This window comes from Monodelphis domestica, chromosome 3 (genome assembly GCF_027887165.1).
Source record: "Monodelphis domestica isolate mMonDom1 chromosome 3, mMonDom1.pri, whole genome shotgun sequence".
NCBI classification, from domain to species: Eukaryota; Metazoa; Chordata; class Mammalia; order Didelphimorphia; family Didelphidae; genus Monodelphis; species Monodelphis domestica.
In genome coordinates, this window is record NC_077229.1 from 289,678,379 (window position 1) to 289,699,616 (window position 21,238).

At 34.7% G+C, this 21,238-nt stretch overlaps 1 protein-coding gene across 8 annotated transcripts in view; it reads left to right on the forward strand.

Annotated features, from left to right (window-relative positions):
* The window catches only part of ASXL3 (ASXL transcriptional regulator 3), a 245,000-nt gene that overhangs the window by 28,174 nt on the left and 195,588 nt on the right, over nt 1-21,238 (forward strand). For 3 of the 8 annotated variants that reach the window (XM_007487187.3, XM_056823861.1, XM_056823862.1), the window contains exons 2-3: nt 7,241-7,362; nt 9,360-9,442. In XM_007487187.3, coding sequence (XP_007487249.2) covers nt 9,387-9,442 — 56 coding nt within the window. In that variant the 5' untranslated portion in view covers nt 7,241-7,362; nt 9,360-9,386. Of the gene's footprint in view, nt 1-7,240; nt 7,363-7,413; nt 8,073-9,359; nt 9,443-21,238 lie in introns of those variants that run through there. The other 5 variants (XM_056823860.1, XM_007487189.3, XM_007487186.3 and 2 more) reach the window with 3 other exon arrangements.

Consider the following 21,238-nt stretch of genomic DNA (forward strand, 5'->3'; position numbering starts at 1 on the left):
CATAATTTGTTTAGCCATCAGTGTTTTTTCCTCTGTCATGTTGCTCCCCTTTAGACTTTCAATGTGAAATCTAAAGCAAGTTACTAATTCTTTTAAAGCTACTTATCTTTAAGATGGGTGGATTGGCCTAGATAATCTGTATGATTCCTTTCAACTTTATGATTTTGTGATACTGTAACTACTGCATATTTTTTCCAGTATGTGTGCTCTAACACAGTAGAAACAAATCTTAACACCAGCATCTTTGAAGATGAGAATAAATATTTGAAAGTTGTGGTAGTTGAAGGAATATAAGAAAAGGTAAAGGGTTGATATTTGAAGAACAGAAAGCATAAGTATGGGAATAGGAAAAGAAGTTGGAAGAAAGAACTTGGTTAATTACATGAGAAGAGCTTGACAAAAAAAAATTCTATTTTAGGAACAGGGAAGCTAAATGGATCACACAGGAATGCCTTAAGTTGAGGGTGAGAAGCATTTAACAATTTGTATCAAAAATGCAAAAGAAACTTTCAAATTTCCTTTCAAGAATTTCAAGTGTTTTAAAAATTCACATTACATTGAAATTACATTTCTGAGGCAGCTTTTTTCAATTTCTTATTTTCATTGTCCCCTTCCTTTGCCTTTTCATTTCTTCCTCTTAAAATAATTTTGATCTTTTCTATTCCTTCCACAATCCCTGAGATTCAGTTTCCTTTAAAACTTATACATATGCCTGTAATTCTGTTTATAATACATACTTATTTATATCTTTTATGTCACCTATATTTCCCTTTCTCTTTCTGCCTACCCCTTCCTACAGAGCCATCCCTCATAATAATGAAACATACAAAACCTTGTTTCCTATAATCTACTGCTTCCACTTCCAGTTTGTCTTCATTTTCTTCACTTCATAATTTCCCCATTGAACTTATAGATTTTTCAAATCATCCACCTTTGGTATATCTTTCACAAGCTGGCATCTGAATAGTAGGAAACAATATAGTAGAATAGACCTTTCTTCTTGTTTTAATTCCATTGGCATTTGCTAATGTTTTATATTTGACAATCATTAAGACCTTGCTGTGTGCCAGGAATTTTTAGGCCCTGGGTTTTATGAACAAAAAAATGAGACCATACTTGCCTTCAAAGAGTTTCTTTCTGAAAGCAAAGTGGATTAGAAACACTAGCATCCATAAAAGGCAATAGAATGAACAAATGAATGAAAAGTAATAAATAAGTGTTTAGTATGTGCCAGGTGCTTTGTTGGGTGTTAGGGAGTTAAGAGTGCCAGGTCAGAAATGGAGGCTGGAGCACAAAGTCATGGCATGAGATGTTGAGAGAGAACACAGAAGTGGTCAGTCATTGTTTCATGTAGACCTTTAGTGCATTGTGGGTTGTAGAAATAAGAACACTTTACTTTATCTGTATATCAGTGTCCTTCTTAGTGTGAATTAGGAATTGACTGCTTTATTCAAATTCTCACTGCATATTTCCATTGATCTGGAACCAGCTACTTCATTAAAAAAAAATAACTTCAAATAGAGTGAATTTGAGTTAGGATGAGGCTTACAATGTTTACAGAAATAGTCTCGCCTTGTATGGATTTGGAGATCTTTTTATAGTTGAGCAAGACAAACTTAGGTAAGTAGGGGCCAGCAGAGAGAGATGAATAAAGGGATGATGAAGAATAGCTAATTAAAATGAAAATTTGGCATAGAGAAATTTTTTTAAAAGCTACAAGAATTTTATTTTTTCCATTGTACTACAATTAAGAGAATCAGAATGTTATGAGTTAGCAGCTGATAGAATTTACCTAGTCTAAACTAGCTTCCATTTTTTTCATAATGAGGAAACTGATTACAAGAGGTTTAGAGATTCAACCAAAATAATTCAATTAGTTGGTGGTGTAGCTGGGATTAGAATCCAGACATCTCTAGTATCCCAGTGTGGGGCAATATGTAACTAAGAATCCTTAAGTTCTGACAGTAATATTATTGTGGGTTTAACTCAAAATCTTTGGTAGATCTAGTTATATAAACTCTAGGATTCTTTTGACAGTTGGAAGATTATGCTCAGTATGGGAAACATGGAACATTTTCTTCAAAAATGATTTTTTTCCAAAAAATAAAACTAAAATTCACATAAATTTATTTGGGGAGAATTCTGAAAATCAACCATACCAGCCTTCCACATAGAATCTTTACATGAACAGATTTAGATTTAGATTTAGTACAGAATTCTGATTTCATACAAATAATGTATGTAAATAAGAGATGGAAAAAGGACTACGTTTTTGTTGTTTGTTTTGCGATGTCAGTTTGCAATTTGGGCATCAGGTCCAACACTTACAAAATTCAAAGCCTTCATTATTAATGAGTTAACAGAGTAGGAAAAAAAACTTCCTTTGAAACAGATGAAAATGCCTAGTTCTGAAGAGAGTCAAGTTTAAGAGGATTGTTTGGCCCTACAATCACAAAATTAGTGCTTAACAAATGCTTTTTAAAAACATTGATTCATTCATTTAGCCATGAGTTTGAAGAATGATCGATCTCTCAGGGAGGAAAATAGAAAACCCATAATCTTAAAAAAAAAAGTTTTTAAATTCCCTATCCTTAGCTTTTATACCCTTATAACTCCTATTCTGGCAAGGGAGTTACCTTGCTTTGGTACACCTAAGAAGATTATTGCAAGTCCTCCAAAGCCCTCAGATTACTAGATTTTCATATTAATTCTGTTTGGCTTTATGTATAACTTGTGACTGCTATTTAGATTTACCTCTATCTAACTGGAAAAATTACTTATTTAATTAAAATTATTCAGTGTTAAACTGAACCTTACTGATAGGTGAGTGCCCTTATCTAGGGCTGTGGCCCAAATTACTCTGGAGTAGTAGAGTATGTATGTATTTAGGAAATATTTAACAAGATAAGTAAAAATACAATAAAACATAGGTAATATTAATATGTAGTTTTCAAGGTCATTATGCATCTCCAGGATCTTTCTGTGACGTTTAGTGGCCCTTGTTTCTATTTGAGTTTTAAACCACTGATCTAGGGAATATTGTAGAACTATTCTAGGTGGGTCCATTCAGGGTTATCTTAAAAAACTGTTTAAAATACATTGACCACTTAGGTAATTCATTTCACTGTTAAACATTTTTAGAAAGAATAGTAGCAAAATCTTACATTCATTTGTTACTGTGCAGTTTTTAAGGTCATATTTCCAGTGCATTCTCATTTGAGATAAACTAATCTCAAATTTGGTTTTGCTTGTAGATAAAAAATTAAATTCTTTGGGCTCAAGCAAAAACATCAGAAAGGATTCCTTTATTTGGTGTCAGCTATGGGATAACATCTTTTGTTAAATATAAGACATATTTGGGATTTAATTGAAATGAGTATTATGTGCAACTACAATCAAATAAGGATGCTTTTATTAAGCATCTGCTATCTGTCAGGCACTATTTTCAATAGTGACCTTTTTTTTTTTTAATAGGTTAATTTTGTCTACTAATGAGTACATGCTCTTTAGAGAAATGGAGATAGTTTTTATGATCTACTTCCTGTGTATCTCCGCATACATTACTGACTACAATTCAACAAAAATTATATTCCTTAAAGGAACTATTTAAAAACTTTAACTTAATTCTATAGAATTGGTTAAAGAACACATCAGAGAAACAATAGATAATGTCATTAAAATAATGAGAATGAATAAACATACCAAAATTTGTGGGTTGGTGCCAAAGCAATCCTTAGGGAAATATTATATTGCTCTCTAAACATTTTATTAAGCAAACAAGAAAAAGAACAAGCTAATTAATTGGGCATTCAATTAAAATATCTCAAAAACCTATAAATTTTAAAACTTTAAATGTTGAAATAAAAATTCTAGGAATCAAAAGACATTAGCAACAAGTTAGACAGGTAGGCTTGGAGTCAAGGAGACCTGAATTCAAATGTGGCCTTAAGGCACTTGCTGTGTTACCTTGGGGAAGCCACTTAACCTCCGTTTCCTCATCTGTAATATGAGGGTAATAGTAATACCTCCCAGGGTTATCATGAGGATCAATGTGATATTATTTGTGAAGGGGCATAGGACAATGTTTGGCACATAAGTAGGTGCTTAATAAATGCTTAATTCCTTCCCTCTGCTTTCTTTAAACAACAAAGAGAAGTCATTGAATGAAGGATAACAAAACTAAGAGCTTTTTTTCCTTTAGGAAAAAAAAAATAAAACAGATAAACCAGTACTAATTCAATTCTAAAAAAAAAAAATCAAATGTCATTGAAGTAGTCCTGTTATTGTAGGAGAGATAGTGATCCTTTTACTTTATAGTTTGAGTGTGGTTGCTCATTCTGAAAAATTTCAGTCACTTTGGATTGATCTGTTAATCTGGGGGCACTTTAAATTACCTTTCTGGGTGAAACCCACCAAAAAAGTCATATATAGAAGGAAGTGTTCTATCTATAGTGCTCTGGGCTAAAATTAATTCCAAAATTAAAACTTGTAGAGAATGAATTCATAAATGTAGACACTTTACTTTTCATGACTTTATATATTACCTTGCGTTTTCCTCATTTTATGTTTTCATCTTTAGTCTTTAATCAAAAAGCTTTATTAAGTATGTTCCAAGTATTGTGCTAAGCATTGGGGATAGGATACAAAAGCAAAAGAAAAACAGTTCTTCCTCCTAGGAGCTTACAGGGAAGATAATTGTTGTAGTTTAGTCATTTTTTCAATCATGTCTGATTTTGTGACATCAATTGGGGTTTTCTGGTTTTTTTCTTTATTAAATTTTTTTTAAATAACAAATTTCCAAATAAGATTTCCAGTCATATGATCCATATTGTATCCCTCCCTTCTTCTCTCCCCTCTCCTGGATCTGACAAGCAATTCAATTTGGATTATACATGGATTATCACACAAAACATTTCCATATTATACATTTTTGTAAGTGAATAATCTTATAGAACCCAAACTGCAAAACATATACCCAAATAAGCAAGTGATAAATCATACGTTTTCATCTGCATTTCTAATCTAGTAGTTCTTTCTCTGGAGGTGAATAGCATTCTTTTTAAGTCCCTCAGAATTGTACTTACTGGATCGTTCTATTGCTGTCCTGGATCATTCTGTTGCTGTCAGTAGCAAGTCTGTCACATTTGATTGTTCCACAATATTATAGTTTCCGTGATTAATGATCTTCTGGTTCTGCTTGTTTCATTTTTCATCAGTTCTTGTTGGTCTTTACAGTTCTTTCTAAAATCATCCTTTTCATCATTCCTTGTAGTACAATAATAGTATTCCATCACGATCATATATCACAATTTTTTCAGCCATTCCCATTTGGGAAAGATATTAGAATCAGTTGCCATTCCTTTTTCTAGCTCATTTTATAGATGAGGAAACTGAGGCATACCAGGGTTAAGTGACTTGCCCAGGGTCACACAAGTAGTGTCTTAGGCCATATTTGAAATCAGGAAGATTAGTTTTCCTGACTCCAGGCCTGGCATTCTATCCACTGTGCCATCTAGTTGCCCCTATGTATGTGTATGTGTATGTGTGTATGTATACATATACATATACATATACATACACACACACACACACACTCACACAAGGCACATATAAATCAATGCAAGGTATCCTTGGAGGAAATGATGATGGTTGGGTAAGGTTTCTAGGAGATAGCTTCTTGTCCCAAAGCTAGATGGCTTCTGCAAAGAACCCAAACTTTAACAGACCATAGATGGAAGGAGGGAGAGATTTGGTGAAAACCAGTACTTGCCAATCCCAGATATCTTTTCACCTAGAAAGGAGCTGACATATTGTCTCAGCATTGACTATTCTTGTCTTTAAGAGTTGATTTTATAAAGACTCACTTTTCTAGAACAGTGTTAGATTTTGAAGACTGATTCAAGATAGAAGAACAGAAGGGTAGGCTTGAAGATATGGCTGAAGGATAAAAGTTATGGAATGCAGTTTTGGAACATAGAAAGGAAAGGAGTGAAATAACAGCTTTATCTTAAAAACAGGAGGGCAATTTGTTAAAAAAAACATTAACGGAACAGATTACTGGTTAGATAGACTGGTTAGTAATGAGGAGTAGTTTAATTTTTCTATTGGTATTAATGCTAGTTGGATAATAGAATAATAGATTTGCATCTGGAAAGGATCTGAGAGAATGTTTTATAGAAGAGGAAACAGACCTGGAGAAGTTAAGTAATCTGCCCAGGGGTTACACACCTAGGAAAACTTTGAGACAGGATTCAAACTCAGTCTAAGTCCAAAGATCTTAAGACAGATAACTTTTTGACTTGTAGATTTTAATTAGGGAAGGGATTGCATACTCAGTAGAGAATAATATCTATATTCTTAGGTAGAAAAGTATTTAATAGTTTTCTAAGTTTATATCTAGACATGAGTTTTTCTTTTAGCATAAGTTCCATGTAACTTCTATTCCATTTTGTAGCAAATAACTTGTCTAAAGTTTGATTGGCCTGAGCAGCTACTGGCCTTGATCTTAATGAAATGTGTTAGAGAAATAGTTAATTAGACCAAGATTGTTTTTGCTCCATTCTTTCTTGACTGCTCAGCTTACCTCTAGTTTCAAACCTAATGGTCATACCTTTATCATATTTATTATAGTATTTTCTAGAATATAGTAGACCTAAGGCAGAGAATGTACAATTAAAAAAAAAGTCTGTAATTGAGAAAGTTATCCTTGCATGATTAAAGAGAAAGGAGCATTTCCCACTAGTGGCATTCTGAGATTTTAAGGGAGTACTACTGTAAAGTTGACATTTTGTTGGATATGTGGAACTTCAGGCCCTTTCAAGTCAAGAAATTCATGAAACAATGGACAATTGATTTGTCTGTGGCTTTTAGACTAGTATTCCTGCATCTTGTTATTGTCATTTTAGTCTGAATGTGGTTGTATCATACTACACAGTGTTTTTAAGAGCGTGGCTGCCTTGTGGGTCCTGATTTATGTCTCTGCCATGTTACACATTATTTTGATGGTTTTATTGTTTTGTTTTGTGGAGATTATCTTCCTCTATTCATGTGTTCTATTGTACCCACAACCAGTTCAGTGCAGTTTCCTTAGTGCATACTGTACCTCCTCTCCTCCTCCCTTTCCCCATCTTGTAGGAACTGCTGGGGGGTGGCTTCTGGTGTTTTGTATAGCTTTATTATTTCCTTCCCACTACTTATTTAGTTCATGCTGTAATACTTGGCACTTTTACTTCCTTTATAGAGTAGGATGTGATGTCATAGAGAAGGGGAAAGGGCTATCCAAATTCTCTCAATTGCTGGGAGGAGCTGCCCAGGTGTGCTGAGGGGCCTGTACTCAGGAAGAGAAACAGGGAGTCCTCCACAGTGAGTAACCCCACTTTCAAGTGCACCCAAGTTTCCTTTAAAGCCTTGTCCAGTACAGCGTAGTTTCCTCTTCTGTCCTTTCCAGTTATACCCAATTTGCCCTTTGGAGTGTTACCAATTCAGCTCAGTTTTTCTCCTTTCTAACCCTTCCTCCAGTGTTTTTCACCTTTTCCCTCTCCTACCCCACCCTATCCCACCCACCAATTTCCCTTTCCCTGCTTGTTTCCTTTTTTCAGTGTTTACTGACTTTCCTTCTATCCCTTTGGATTGAAGTTAGTGTTCTCCAGCCTTGCCTCTCAGTTGGACAAACCCTTTCCTTGAAGTCCTTGAATCTACAGTGCCCTTTTAAAGTATCTCATAATTATGTACTGTCCTGTTTCCAGTCCTTACTTTAAAAACAAACAAACAAAAACCTGTCTGCTTTTAAGTGTCTGTCTAGTTCTTTCCCCTTTCCCTCTATGGTCTAATCTTGTCCCCGTTTCAGCTCTAAACAGTTTCCTTGTTACCTCTTTTTTTTTTCCAGTATTTTCCAGTTTACTCCTCTTCCGTATCCAGCCATGCCTATGTTTCTTTTTTACCCCTTTCTCAGCCTTCAATTCAGCTCTCCACTGTCGTCTCCAGCCAGGACCAGTTTCGTTCACCTCCCAGACCTTTCTAGTGCAGCCCATATTTCTACATTCTTCTTTAGAAGAACTGAAAAAAAGCAAATAGTAAGAAGGCTGATCTGCATTGGAAAATAATGTGGGGCAAGGACTATGGGTAAACTATATTAACTGGAAAGGGAAGAACAGGAAAGTTTAACTCAAGCAGTAAAGTAGCAAGAGGAGGGTGGGGGAGGTGGGAGGGTAATCAGTGGCTGGATAGCTTATTGGATGGACCATTATATACTGAGACTTTTACCTCTAGGGACCTGGTTAGCATTCAACCTACAGTAGTGGAGATCCAAACTTAAGATTCTCTGATGGCTGCACTGTAGCCCTTGTGAAATGAATTGGAAATCTTCCCAATTCTCAGCTGGCAGGAGATCCCTGCCAAAAAATCTGTGTGTTAATTGTCAATAGCTGTGACCCTGTTGGTTGTCTTAGTGGAGGTGATGGTGAGAACATGGATGTAGGTTAGACTCACTTCTTCCACCAAGATCTGGTCTCTGTAGGCCATATTGATGAGACATCATGGGAATCTGTCCCTGCTATTTCTTGTTTGTCAGGAAATTGGCCCCTGGATAATGAAGGAGTTTCGTTTCTAGGGTTGATGGTAGATTACCCATTACGTACATAAATGGTTCCCTTTCCCACCTAGTTTTTAAAAGTAATCTAGAAAGTGAATTAATTAGGAATGAAAAGGGGGCAGGAAAAAAATGAGACATTTGCAAACTATATGAAGTGGACTGAATGGGAAGAGGAGGGGAATTTTGCTTGTGTTTAATTGGAAAAGGCAAAGGAGTTGGAAACTGAGCTGAACTGGAAAACACACTATGTCATGAGTCATGTGGGCATCTTGTGTGCTGCTTTGACTATTTTTGACCTCACTTAAAAAATGATATATTTTAAGATTAAAAAAAAGTGAATTAAGACACAAGACCTATGAAGTCATCATTGACTAGTATATACTTCCTTAATTAGTCACCAGCTTTTGTGTTTTCAAGGTCATGGAACCATTAAGAATTTGCTTAAGGGGGTGTGGAAAAAGGAGTTTCTTCCCTCCCTCAACCAAATTTTAACAATGATTATTTTAGTTTAGAGTCAGTATTTACTACCATGTTTTCCTTGGGTTTAACCCTTTTCAGTGTGTTTGCTACATTTTTTGAAAAAAAAATCCTTATATTGATTGAAGCAGATGTTGCCACAAATGTCCCAAAACTCTCATTCTTGCTTTAGTCATTGTCACAATAGTTCCCTACCCTTTGATGATTAAAGGAAAATTGCATGATTGCATTACAATACTGTTAATGTTAAAAACAACTTCACACAATAATTGGCACTTTTTTTTCTTTATAGGCATTAGAAAAACATCCCAACTCACCAATGACTGCAAAACAGATATTGGAAGTCATTCAAAAAGAAGGATTAAAAGAAACAAGGTCAGTATTAATGTGTATATAATTCTTACTTTCATTGATTTATTGAATTGCTGTTTCCAAAAATGACAGGTGTGAACTAGATTCTAAAAGAGCAAACCTGGAATTTCTTTTCTGATCAGACATTCGCCTGGCTGCTTATTTAAGAACAGTGTGATAAATCATAAGATATTTTAGTGAAATAGCCTTCTATGTAAAGGAGGGATTTTTGGCTAGAGTTAGTGTCCTTTTTTCAATTATTCTTGTTTCTCTTTTTTCCCTTGTAAGAATTGTTAGTGTTTTTGAAAGTGAGTGGTGAAAAGATTTCTTTCTAAGCTTAATAAATGAAACTCTAGATTGAGAAATGGATTTCTTTTTGATAAAATTTAGAATTTTAGAAAGATTAATATTGGATATTTAACATGTTTAGTTTTAGAGGTCCTCAGATACAATCATGAATTCTGAGCCAGTATCTTACAGTTTGTGACTTTGGTTTATAATTATGACTGGAGCCTTAATCACTTGAAGAGAATAGAGTTGGCTGTTGAGGATGAAAATAACCATATTGTAGGCAAATAAAAGGCTAAACTTTGGAAAATAGATTTTTGTGCATGTACTTTTGTGCCTACAAGCAGATGTACATCCAGTAATTGTCACATGGGCAAAACAAGTAAACCTGCCAAGAGATTTTTTCAGCTTTGTGACTGTTGTGACTAGTTTTGAAATATAGCAGCTCAAGGGGATCAATATTCCTCTGGGGTAGGTTTGATTTTCTTTTAAAATAAGAAAAAGGGGGTCACCTGTAATTGTGTAGCAGGAGTGATCACATCCTTTATTTAGCTGTTTTAGATGTCTCTTTTACAAAGTAAGATCGATAAGCTTTAAAATTTAGCTAAGTCTATGCCAGTGTGATCTGAAATGTCATCGTAATTGTTTCTTTGTTTATCTATTCAGAAGAAATATCTGTGAGAATGTATCATGCTACTTTTTCAAGTATCTCTCCAAAAGTAGAGGGTTATAATGCAGAGTTGTACAACTGTTGACATTACATAACAATTCTTTTAAAGGAGATCTTGTTTTGGTAAGCTAGATGTGTGTATTGGCAGAGAACAGAATGGAGAGAACTAGAAATTCATTTTCCCCTTGCCACCTGTCAAAGTCCTGGAAATGTATGTGCCCTTAAGAAAGCATTGGAACTGTTTGTTCTGCAGCCAAAAAGAAAGGGGTGGGGAAATGGAATCTCAGAAAATAAACTCCTGCTGAATGTGGGCTTTGTGCCAGAAGGATCTGCCGACATAGACAAAAAGCCCCTCATTAAAGCAATCACTTGAAATTTGTTTATTAAGATACATTTCTCAACAGCAGTGAATATGCTATTTACTATCTGTTGTTCTTCACTGTGTGATATGAGACTACTGCACCTTGGTTCTGAACTACATTATGATTAGTCTTGTTATTATGGCAACACCTCTTCACAGAGTGGTGTTTTAAAGAGGTTGCAGTATAAATGTACATAATCAGAAAAAAACAAGACAACCTCTTTAAAGAGTTCATTGAAAAAGGAAACATAACACTACCTATCTCCCAAGTCACTTCCATCATGGCAGTAAAACTATTTAATATCAAGGAGAAAAACTGCAACTGTTAGACATGCTGATGAGCAAGCACAGTAAGAAATAGGAAGAAAAAACACCTCAGGAATCACAAATAAAGATGTGAATTAAGGAAGTATAGAAAGGGATTATTTCTTATTTCTGTTAAATTATAGTCTTTTGTGAAATCAACTAAGAGATATTCACAAATAATCACCAAAGTCAATTTTGTCTGGTGCTTATCCCAGACCAATATTCTGCTACTTCATTTTTCAGATACTACCAGGGAATATATTATTATTTAATGTGATGTTCTCAATCTGCAGTGGATTTGGAAACTAGAGAAGCAACGCTATTAGGGATGTTTAATTAACAGTAAGTAAACTCTGAGCAAGGACCCAAGAAGTTCTCTGGTATTAGTATTTTGGCTTCATGATATCTAATTTAGTTTCTCAGAGCCCCATTTTGCTTCCTTCTGAATTCTTGGCCCTGTCCCAAGTTGTTGAACTTGCCAGATAAGTGAGGTGTCGTTGTATATTTTTCTTTCAGAAAAGAATTTAAGTTTAGAAACAGTTTTGTCTTATGGTGGATCCTAACAGAGGAATTCTTAGGAGGTTATTAATGTTGTGATTTTCAGAAAGTCCAAGCATTTTGACTTCTAGCTTATTAAATGTAGCAAAATCATTAGTTAGAAAAAGTATGACCCCTGGTCTTTCTTTGGTTTGGTGGTATATGCGCATAATGTAAGTTTTTATAGTTTTCAATAAGAGTTCTAAGTACTGGATTTAGAACAGTGCCTCTAGACAAGAATGGGTTTTATTCCTTTTGTCTCCCTCTAGGAGCTGAATAATACCATTAACTCCATTCATGTATACTGTGGATTGTTATTGTTCATAATGACCTGGTTTGCCTTCCAAGTTAGAAGCTTTTTTTTTTTTAAGTGTTTCTAGTTTCAGCTTTTTCTCATATCTAAAGGATTGACTTTTAAGTTTAGGAAAATGTGTATCAATTTTGGGTGAGTTCCATATTATTTTATTTATACACACACATATATGCTGAGATTCTTCACTAATTTCTTGTGAATGAAAAAGCTTATTGCAATGTTGACTTGTTTTCCAACATTAAAGTTGCTGGTATAAAAACTTCCTACTTAAATAGCAAATGTACTGCCTTTTTTTAGAATGTGGCTTTTGTGTGTATATATGTGCATGCTTAATATTTGAGAGTAGTGACACTGATTTAGAAATGAAATATTTGGTTTTTTTATACTAACCTTCTTTTACTATAGGCCTAACTAATTATGTACTTTTCTTTTTTGAAGTGATAATCAACCAACAAGCATTTATTAAGCAATTATTATGTTCCAGGCACCAAGGACTAGGTTTCTAGAAAGTTCATGTTTTCTATATTGCCAGATGTTAAGAGTGATCTGAATTTATTGGTGAACATGGAATTTTTTGGTTTTTTGACTTCAGATGTCAAAACAACACTTATTATATGAATTGTGCTATTCTTAATATGGTGTTGCTCTCCTAACCTTTTGTCAGAATGTGAATGATTTCTGATGGCACCAACATAATATTGATATTCACAACTACTGTTTGGCAAAGGGATGTGATGCGCTTCTGGTTTTATTTTCTGACATAAATGTCAGGTGACAGAAGGGTTATAGTGAAAGATACCTGTAATGGTGGGAGGAGGGCATATTTGCACTTTGACCTTGCTTCATCATTTTCCAGTTGGAGTAAATGATATTTGCCACGGCATGCTCCTTTAAAATGGCATGAGAATTTTAAATCTTAGTAAACAAATTTTTTGGAGTACTTTTCAAGTAGATAGAGCTATATAACAAAAAATGTTTCATGTAGGGAACACTAAAAATACATTATTCATTACAGCTTCATGTTTTTGTACATAAAAATTTGAAGTTGCTGTAGAGGGAGATGTTTGACAAGATATTTGGCATTTTCACAGGTACTTAAGTGGTGCAGTGGATAGAGCCTCTGGCCTATTATCAGGAAGACCTGAGTTCAAATTCTGATTCAGACACTTCCTAGCTTGGGGCCCTGGGCAAGTCATTCAACTTTTGTGTGTCTCAGTGTCCTCATCTCTAAAATGGGGATAATAGCACGTACCTCCCAGTACCAAATGAGATAATATTTGTACTTTGAAAACCTTACAGTGAATGCAATATCTAAGTGCTAGCCAGATATTTTCTTAGGAATTTGGTGTGATGTGCTTCTGCAGAATATGTTACTGTGTGTGTAGTTTTTAGAAAATTAGCAGTGAGAAAAGAAAGAGCATTTCCAAAGCTTTCATAGCAGTGCTAAAGACTTAAAAAAGGAAAGAAAATTCACTTATCTTGCAAGTGAGGGATTAATATCTTATGTACTTAGGTGGCCCCTTCCAACAATAACTTACTCTCATTATAAACATTCTTTATCATAGCATGGAGAGTGATCTGCTGTTTTATGTGTGCAGAGGTGTTAGCAATTTAAGTATAGCTGCTGGAATGCCAAAAGAGTGTGCTACAGTGAAAAGAATACTTAAAAAAAAAAAAAAGAGGATTTGTTTTCAAATTCTGGCTGCTACTTCATGACTGGTATGACCTTGGGTAAGTCACTGAACCTCTTTGGGCTTGGGTTCTCTTCACTGTAAAGTGAGTTCCCTTCCAGCTATAAGTCTAAGATCTTATAACCCAGTGATTGAGCTATTTGAATCTATCAGGTAAGTCTGGATGGCCTTGGACATAATTGGGAGTTGAAAGAATTTCAAGTAGTATATTATACTTACTTTAATGCGCCTTAGGAATTTTGGCTTAAGAGGGGAAAGCAAAGAAGTCAAATGGAAAGACTTGACCTTGTTTGTTGTGCAAGTTAGATATTGAATTACTGATCTATTGCTTCAGTGAACTGATACTGCCACCTGCTGTTTCTATGGAAGCTTCTAGGAAGCTTTAGGTATCCACCTCTTCACCTTCCTGCTTCCCCATTCCCATTTTAGAGCTCTTTTATGAGTCAAACCCAGAGGCACACCCAGTCAGCAACCTTTTGTCTGTTTTTTTGACCTTTATCCTTCCCACATAGTGGAAACTTTAAACTGACTTTGTTGATATTTGTGTTGGGATAGGTAAACTTCTTTTCAACTTCTGTCATGCTTCTGGCTGATAGCATTAAGCCCATACTAGTTCTTTATTCAACCACTTTGGAGGATTTTGGGGCAGCTGGTTTTGTTCAGCATTCCTTATGACTATCCAAAAATTGTTGTGCCTCTTTACATATATGCTTTTAGAGGAAGAATGAGCTTACTGGAATAGAGTTGGTCAGAAGAGTTCATTTTAGACCAGGGGTCATAGTAGAGTGAAGAGGTTTTGTTCTTCCTTTAATTGTTTAAATGCCCTTTTAAAAGACTTCATTAGATTTCACATTTGGGAGGAGGGAACAGTCAATGAATGCCTCTAAGGGGCCATTCACTTGGCTAAGTACTTTACAAATACTGGCTAATTTAAATCCTCATAACTAAATTCTTATAATCACCTTGTTGGGTAGATACTATTAGGATAATTATTTTACTGATGAGGAAACTGTGATGGACAGGTTAAATGATTTGCCAAAATTACTTAACCAAAAAGTATCTGGGGCCAGACTTGAACTCAGTGAGTGTGTTCCGATTCCAGGCCCAATGCTTTATCCACTATACCACCTTATATTTATAATTATATTTCATGGTTGTTAAAATTGTTCAGATTTCATACATGATCAACGTTATTTCCATTGTCATTGAGACAAGCATTTTTAGCCTTTTCTTTGTGTGTGCTGCAGAGCTTGTTATTGACAGTTCTGGGTTGGAATTATTTAAATAAGATTGTCTGCTGTTTCATTGACATTTTGTAGGAAATATGTTATTAGATTTTGTCTCAGGTTTTTTTGTCTTCTCTTTTCTAATGCTATAATTTATTTCAATTAAGATCCATAGTGTATTATATTTGTGTTTGTTTTTATGTACTTCTTCCAGGGGGCAAGGAAGTTTCATTGTATTGTCATATATAGTGACAAATAGCACTATTTTTTAAAACACTCTTGTTGATGAGTTTTGTGATGAGTTTTCCTATTCCTAATTTGTGCAGTAGGAGATGATACATTCCTACTAGCAGGCTATTTTGACAAGAGATAAGATATAAAAGTATATAATTTATTTTAAAAACCTTCAAATTCCATGTTAGTATCTTTTTATTTAAAAATGATGAGGTTTGAAAGTACTGTACTATTTTAGAATAATAATTATCTCCTAATTGATTTTTCTTCACTAGTGTTTATGTCTTATTTTCTTAGTGGTAGAAACCAGGTAAAACAAGCTGTTGGGAATCAGTTTCATGGTAATAAAGGGGTTTCTAAGATAGTGCACATTGGAAATTTGTATGTGTTTGTTGCATCATCTTTGCCAAAGCATTCCTGAGTGGTTGACCCTATGTTGCTTTTATGCGATGAAAATGTGAAAAATATTTTCATAGGTTTAAATATTAGGAAAATGAGTTGGTATCTTTTATTGTTGATAAGCAAATAGATATTCTGTATTGGCATTCAAGAAATTCTTTATGTTCAAATTAAACATTTACTAAGCTCATTTATGAAAATTCCTGTTAGGCAATGGATACAAGAAAAAAAAAGTTTCTGACGTGGGACCATAACACATGTATACAGATAAATAAATTAAAAGTGGAGAGAATAATAATAATAATTGTTGGCAGGATCAAAATTTTGTGAATTTTTGTTCTCATAGAATGTTCACAGCCATTGGTTTAATTTTCTTAAGAGAAGTTCTTGTTCTCTCCATCCTTTTTTCTTCTTCTCTACTTCCTTCTTCCTCTTTTGCCCTTTCCCTCTCTGTCTTCCTTCTACCTCTCTTTCCTTCCTTCTCCATTAAAAAAAAAACCAACAACTAAAACAAACCCCTAGATTAGTTTGCCCTTCTTTAGGCAGCCTGGGTGGTCTCAGTTCTTGGGAATTTTTATATTGGTACCAGGTTTAATGCTGACTCTCTAAGTTTAACTGTACTGCATGAGTCTTCCTTCATCGGCACCAGCCTCATTTCTCTAAACCATATGGATTAATGGGTTTGTGACATCTTGCCCAACTGAGTTTCATATAAGTGGCCACCAGAAATCTGTTATTTTTCACCAACAAGGTTAGTTATATATATTGTGCTAAAATTTTTGCCTTAGCATCATATGACATGAAAACTTAAGGAATCTTCATAAAAGCCATATGCAGAATAGAAATCTTGTTTTACTTTTTCCTTACATGCGTTTTTAGTTAACCAGTGCACTTTTCTTCAGGTTAGGTTAGATTGGTCTTACAAAGTGCAACAGAGGTGCTCTGATAAAAACCCTTGATCATATGACCACCACCAGGAATGTCTAGTGGTCTGGAAAGGCTGGTATAATAACCTAGTATTATTATTGGATTGAAATCCTGAATTTGGAGTTTTCTGTTTCATTTTGAAAAATCTTACGAGAACCTTTCTAATGTAGTGTGGTATCCCGTGTCTTTGCTCATAATATGCTTCTTATTGTATACTCCACTCCATAAAATACTTTGAAGAGTGATGACTATACCTAATACAAACCTATCATTATAAATCCACATTAAATTTACTTAGAGTTGAGTTGAACCTTTGGTAAAAATAACTTTAATAACTATATATAATTCTAAGGGTATCCATTCTATTCTTAAGGCATACATTATAGGTTTGAAATGGCAGTATTTCCTAATACATCTTTTTATTCTGTCAAGCTCTTTAAAAAATTCTTTCAAGTAGTTGAACAAAAAAGGTAATTTGGGCTGTTTCAATGCTGTCAAGATACAGATAAAATTTATTTCAGCAATACACTGCTCTCTATAAATATTTTAGTGCAAGACTAGAACCAAAAATGGATATAAAATTGTAGTATATGTGATGTGAGTCCATCTGAGGATCAGATACAGGTGAAATTCTTTGGCAAGGCATGCAGGAACATGCATTTAATCAACATGATTTTATTTAATTGTTTGGTGTTTTTCCCCCCCGCTCTGTTAACTCCTCCCACCCTGAGCTTGTGCCCTGAATTTGCTGAAAGCCTAAATGGTTTTAATTTTATCCTATTCTATTTTGAGTTTAAAACCAGAATTCAAATGCAAACTGACAATATGCTGACATGGAAACTTCTTTTTATAGATGATTCTGTTTCAGGGGGTATTACATTATGTTCTCTTTTTTGTTAAGCCAGTATTTGTAGAAAGTTACTATATCCCCCCCACCCCCAAATGAATAAACTGACTCATTCCTCTTGATGTAATTTAATTTCACAGATAATCGGCATTTTTCAAGGTGAGTTTAATGGCACCAAAAGAAAAATTGCATCATTTGTTTGAACAATTAATTTAATAGCATTGTTACTTCTGCTAAACATTTGTTAAGTATACACATAATGCTAGTTTTTGTGTCAAGTATAATAGTAAGACATCAATTGTAATCTTGAGGTATTTGAGAGAGGGAAAATAAGTCTATGCACAAATATCTAAGTAATCTGAGTTGAATATAGACTATTACTAGGTGCTATATAAAGATGCTAAGGAAGTAAATAAATAACATTAAAAGACTTAAAATTTAGTTAAGGAAACTTGAAATTGGTTATAGAGCTATAACATCTTAGAGTTGACGAGAGCTTTAGAGAGGAAAGAATAAATGAAAAGCCATTTTTATGTACCAAACATGTCAGACACATGAGTACAAAAAGTAAGGCTAGTCTTTGCCTTTGGAGCTTACATTCTGATGGGGGGTGGGTAACATAAGAATAGTGTGCAGAGAGGGGGGATAGTTTGGTTTGGAAAATAAAGATGAGTGGAAGCAGAGGCAATTAGATCGATACAGTTTTTCCAGGAATAGTGGCTGAGATAATTTGATTATGGAGGGAGGAACCAATGGAAGGGAAGGGAAGGGAAGGGAATGGCAAGACAGTGGTGCTGAGAAAATAGATGTTAGAAAGTAAAGTGTTTCATCCTGAATGAAATTGAAGGAAAACCCCCTTTTTTAAAAGTATGCTTTAATCTGTATTCAGATTCCAAATATACTTCTCTGGAGGTAGATAGCAATTTTGGTCTTAAGACCTCCAGAATTGTCCTGGATCAGTGTATTGCTAAGAATACCTATGAGTTTCATAGTTGATAGTCGTAAAATATTGCTGTTACTAAAGAAAAATATTTTTTTAAAAATAGGGGCAGCTAGATGGCACAGTAAATAGAGTGCCAGGCCTGGAGTCTGGAAGACTTATCTTCTTGAGTTCAAATTTAGCCTTAGATACCTGAGCAAGTCACTTAACTCTGCCTCAGTTTCCTCATTGTAACATGAACTGGACAAATGGCAAACCATTTTATTATTTGTCAGGCCTAGATATGGTTGGTTCCTGAAGCAACTATCAAGGAGGACATGGTGGTGGTGGGGTGTTCAGGTAGGAGTTTGTGGGGTGAAAAAGCTAATTTTCTGGTCATGTTTTCTGGTTCTGGTAGCATGGCAGCTGGTGACAACATAGAGAGCAAAGTGAAGTGTGACTAATAATGCCAAGCCTAGATTTAGTGAGCAGGTGAGACAGTCAACAATTTTTATCTAATAGAGCAGGCCCTTATGTGGAATATAGAAAACAAGCATGAGACTGTCTCTGACAAGGGGCTTAAAGTTTGTTTGAAAGAAGACTAACATGTGAAAGAGAAATGAAGGGTACAGGTACATTTAAATAATATGTTACATGATGATGAATTAATAGGAAGAGAATCATGAGATTATAGAATTAGAGACAGAAGGAACTTTTAGAAGTCATTTAATCCAATTTTCTCAAGTAGTTACTTTGAGAACATTTTAATAGTAAGCTGTAAAGCAAGATTTTAACCTAGGTCTTCTGTGTTTGTAATGGATAATGAGATTCTTCTTGAAGAGTAGGGAGTTAGTAGGTAAGAAACTCAGGCCTCTGCTCCAAGAAGTGAATCTATAAGTGAGACTTGGTCAATGGTCAGAAGAAATGATAATGATGGTTGGTCAGACCATGCCCAGAGGTCCTGAGGTAATTATTTGTTAACCTGCCCATTAAAAATAGGTCTTCTGGGTTTCCAGAGCATGTTTACGGTCCCTGCATTCAAAGGCCCTCCCAAGATTTGTCAAATTTGATTTCTACTACCTATTTCTGGCCACTAATATGGTATTCTAGATTGATATGGCTAATCTCAGGGGATAAAAGGTCATCAATTTCTCTTGTTCATTCAGATTTTTAGCTGTAAATACCCTGTAAATAGATTGTTACAATGTAAGTGTTACTATCTTGCCAGAACCAGGAATACAAATTTATGTATCTATGTGAGGCTTATTGAAGGTTATGGAACAACTGACTTTACTTGAAGAGGGTGGGAAAAGATTCTAGAATGTTATTACTTCTGATACTATTCCTGGACTTCATATCTCCAAACTGACAATGACTTCTTATATGTGTGGAGGGTAGGCAACAGGATTTGAGAGTGGATTTTTTCTTGCTTAGAGAAAAGAAAGTTTCTCATTTAGTGGTTATTAGCAAAGTCTCACTTTTGATATGGTCTTGAAAACTTTGTGGTCTCTGATCCAGCTCATACTCATTGTTCTAGAAACTTGGACCCTAATCCCGCAACTTCAGGAGTCTTTTCACTGGAGTTTACACACTCTTCTTGAGGGTGAGCATGAATGTTGTGCTAATGCCATCATAGTACTGGATATGAGGGGCAGAAAAAGCTTTCTCCATAAAGCATTTTACAGAAGTTATAAAGGGGTGTAAGGAGTCATTGAACTCTTCATAGGTAAGGTAATAGATTATAAGCAGTTTTGATATACTTTAGAGAAAATGAGCAACTCACCACAGCAACCAAAATAGATTACATTTTCTTTTAACAAATGATTCTCCCAAAATGGAGGCTGCTTAGGACATTTACATGTATGATATGCTATCAGTGCTATACCAAGGAATTAGCCTATTAATTAACATCACTTTTATAGACAGATCTGAAATGATCTGAGCAGGAGTCATACAAAGTACTTTGCAGCAAGACACCCAAAAGATATCTGTACAAATTATTGTAGGAAGGAATCCAAAACAGTATAGCTGTGAGGGTTATAACATCTTGGATGAGAAAGTGAAACCCTTAAGAATAAAGATAATGGTTTTATCCCAGCCACCATTTGAAAGCAAGGATTTCAGAAGAGTTGATTTGAGAAGTAAACAACTTACTATTTAAGTAGATGGTGTCTAGGAAGTTGAATTTCTGGACCATGGTTAAAAGATCCAGCCGACTCTCCCTACTCTTTTCTTCATATTCAATATCATCCCCATCTCATTTTCTGTTGTTTCAGACATACACATGCATACATATAATATACAATAAAGTGCGTATACATAAAGGCTTATGTGTGATGACAGCTAGATTCTGTGATTATTTTCCATTTGTGTTTTCATATTTTATTTAAATATGAAATATTTAAATATATGCATACATGTATATATATGTACATATATTATGATTAATTCTGTGGTTTCTCCATTTGAAAGTCATAATCTACATAATCTGTGCTTCACTTTTGGGTGAGTGGTGTTGCCTTTGTCTAGTGGCATGGTTCTTTTAGTGACTTCTACATTTCTCCCTAAAGAAAAGAAATTCTTATTTTTAACATTTTTATTCATCTGATGTTATATGGTTGCAAGTCATGGAATTATACACTCTCCAAAGAAATAAAGAGAAAGGGCAATAGAAAAGCATAGTGGAAGTGGGCAGCCTGTCAAAATGACAAATGATGAAATTGCTTGAGAAACAGTATAAAATATTCATCAGAGAAATGGGTGATTAGGAAAAGAGATAAGCAGTCATTTAGTGAAAGTCTGATGGACATCTTGTAGGCTCTATTGATATTTGTGCATTAACAATAGTATGAGTATGTGAAGAAGGTTCCTAGGACATTGGTTCCCCACAGGAATCTATTGGTAGGATGTGGAGGCATCATGTAAAGGCTGCAATGTTTTTGGTTGGAGGGAACAATTAGATTGATGCAATTACAGATCCATTAGAATATTGACTGAAAAATGTATTAGAAATAAGGGTTTTGGACAAGGCATAGTGTTCACTTGATAATTCTTTTCAGCAAACCTTTATGAAGTGTCTACTACTTACTTGTGCATACCCTT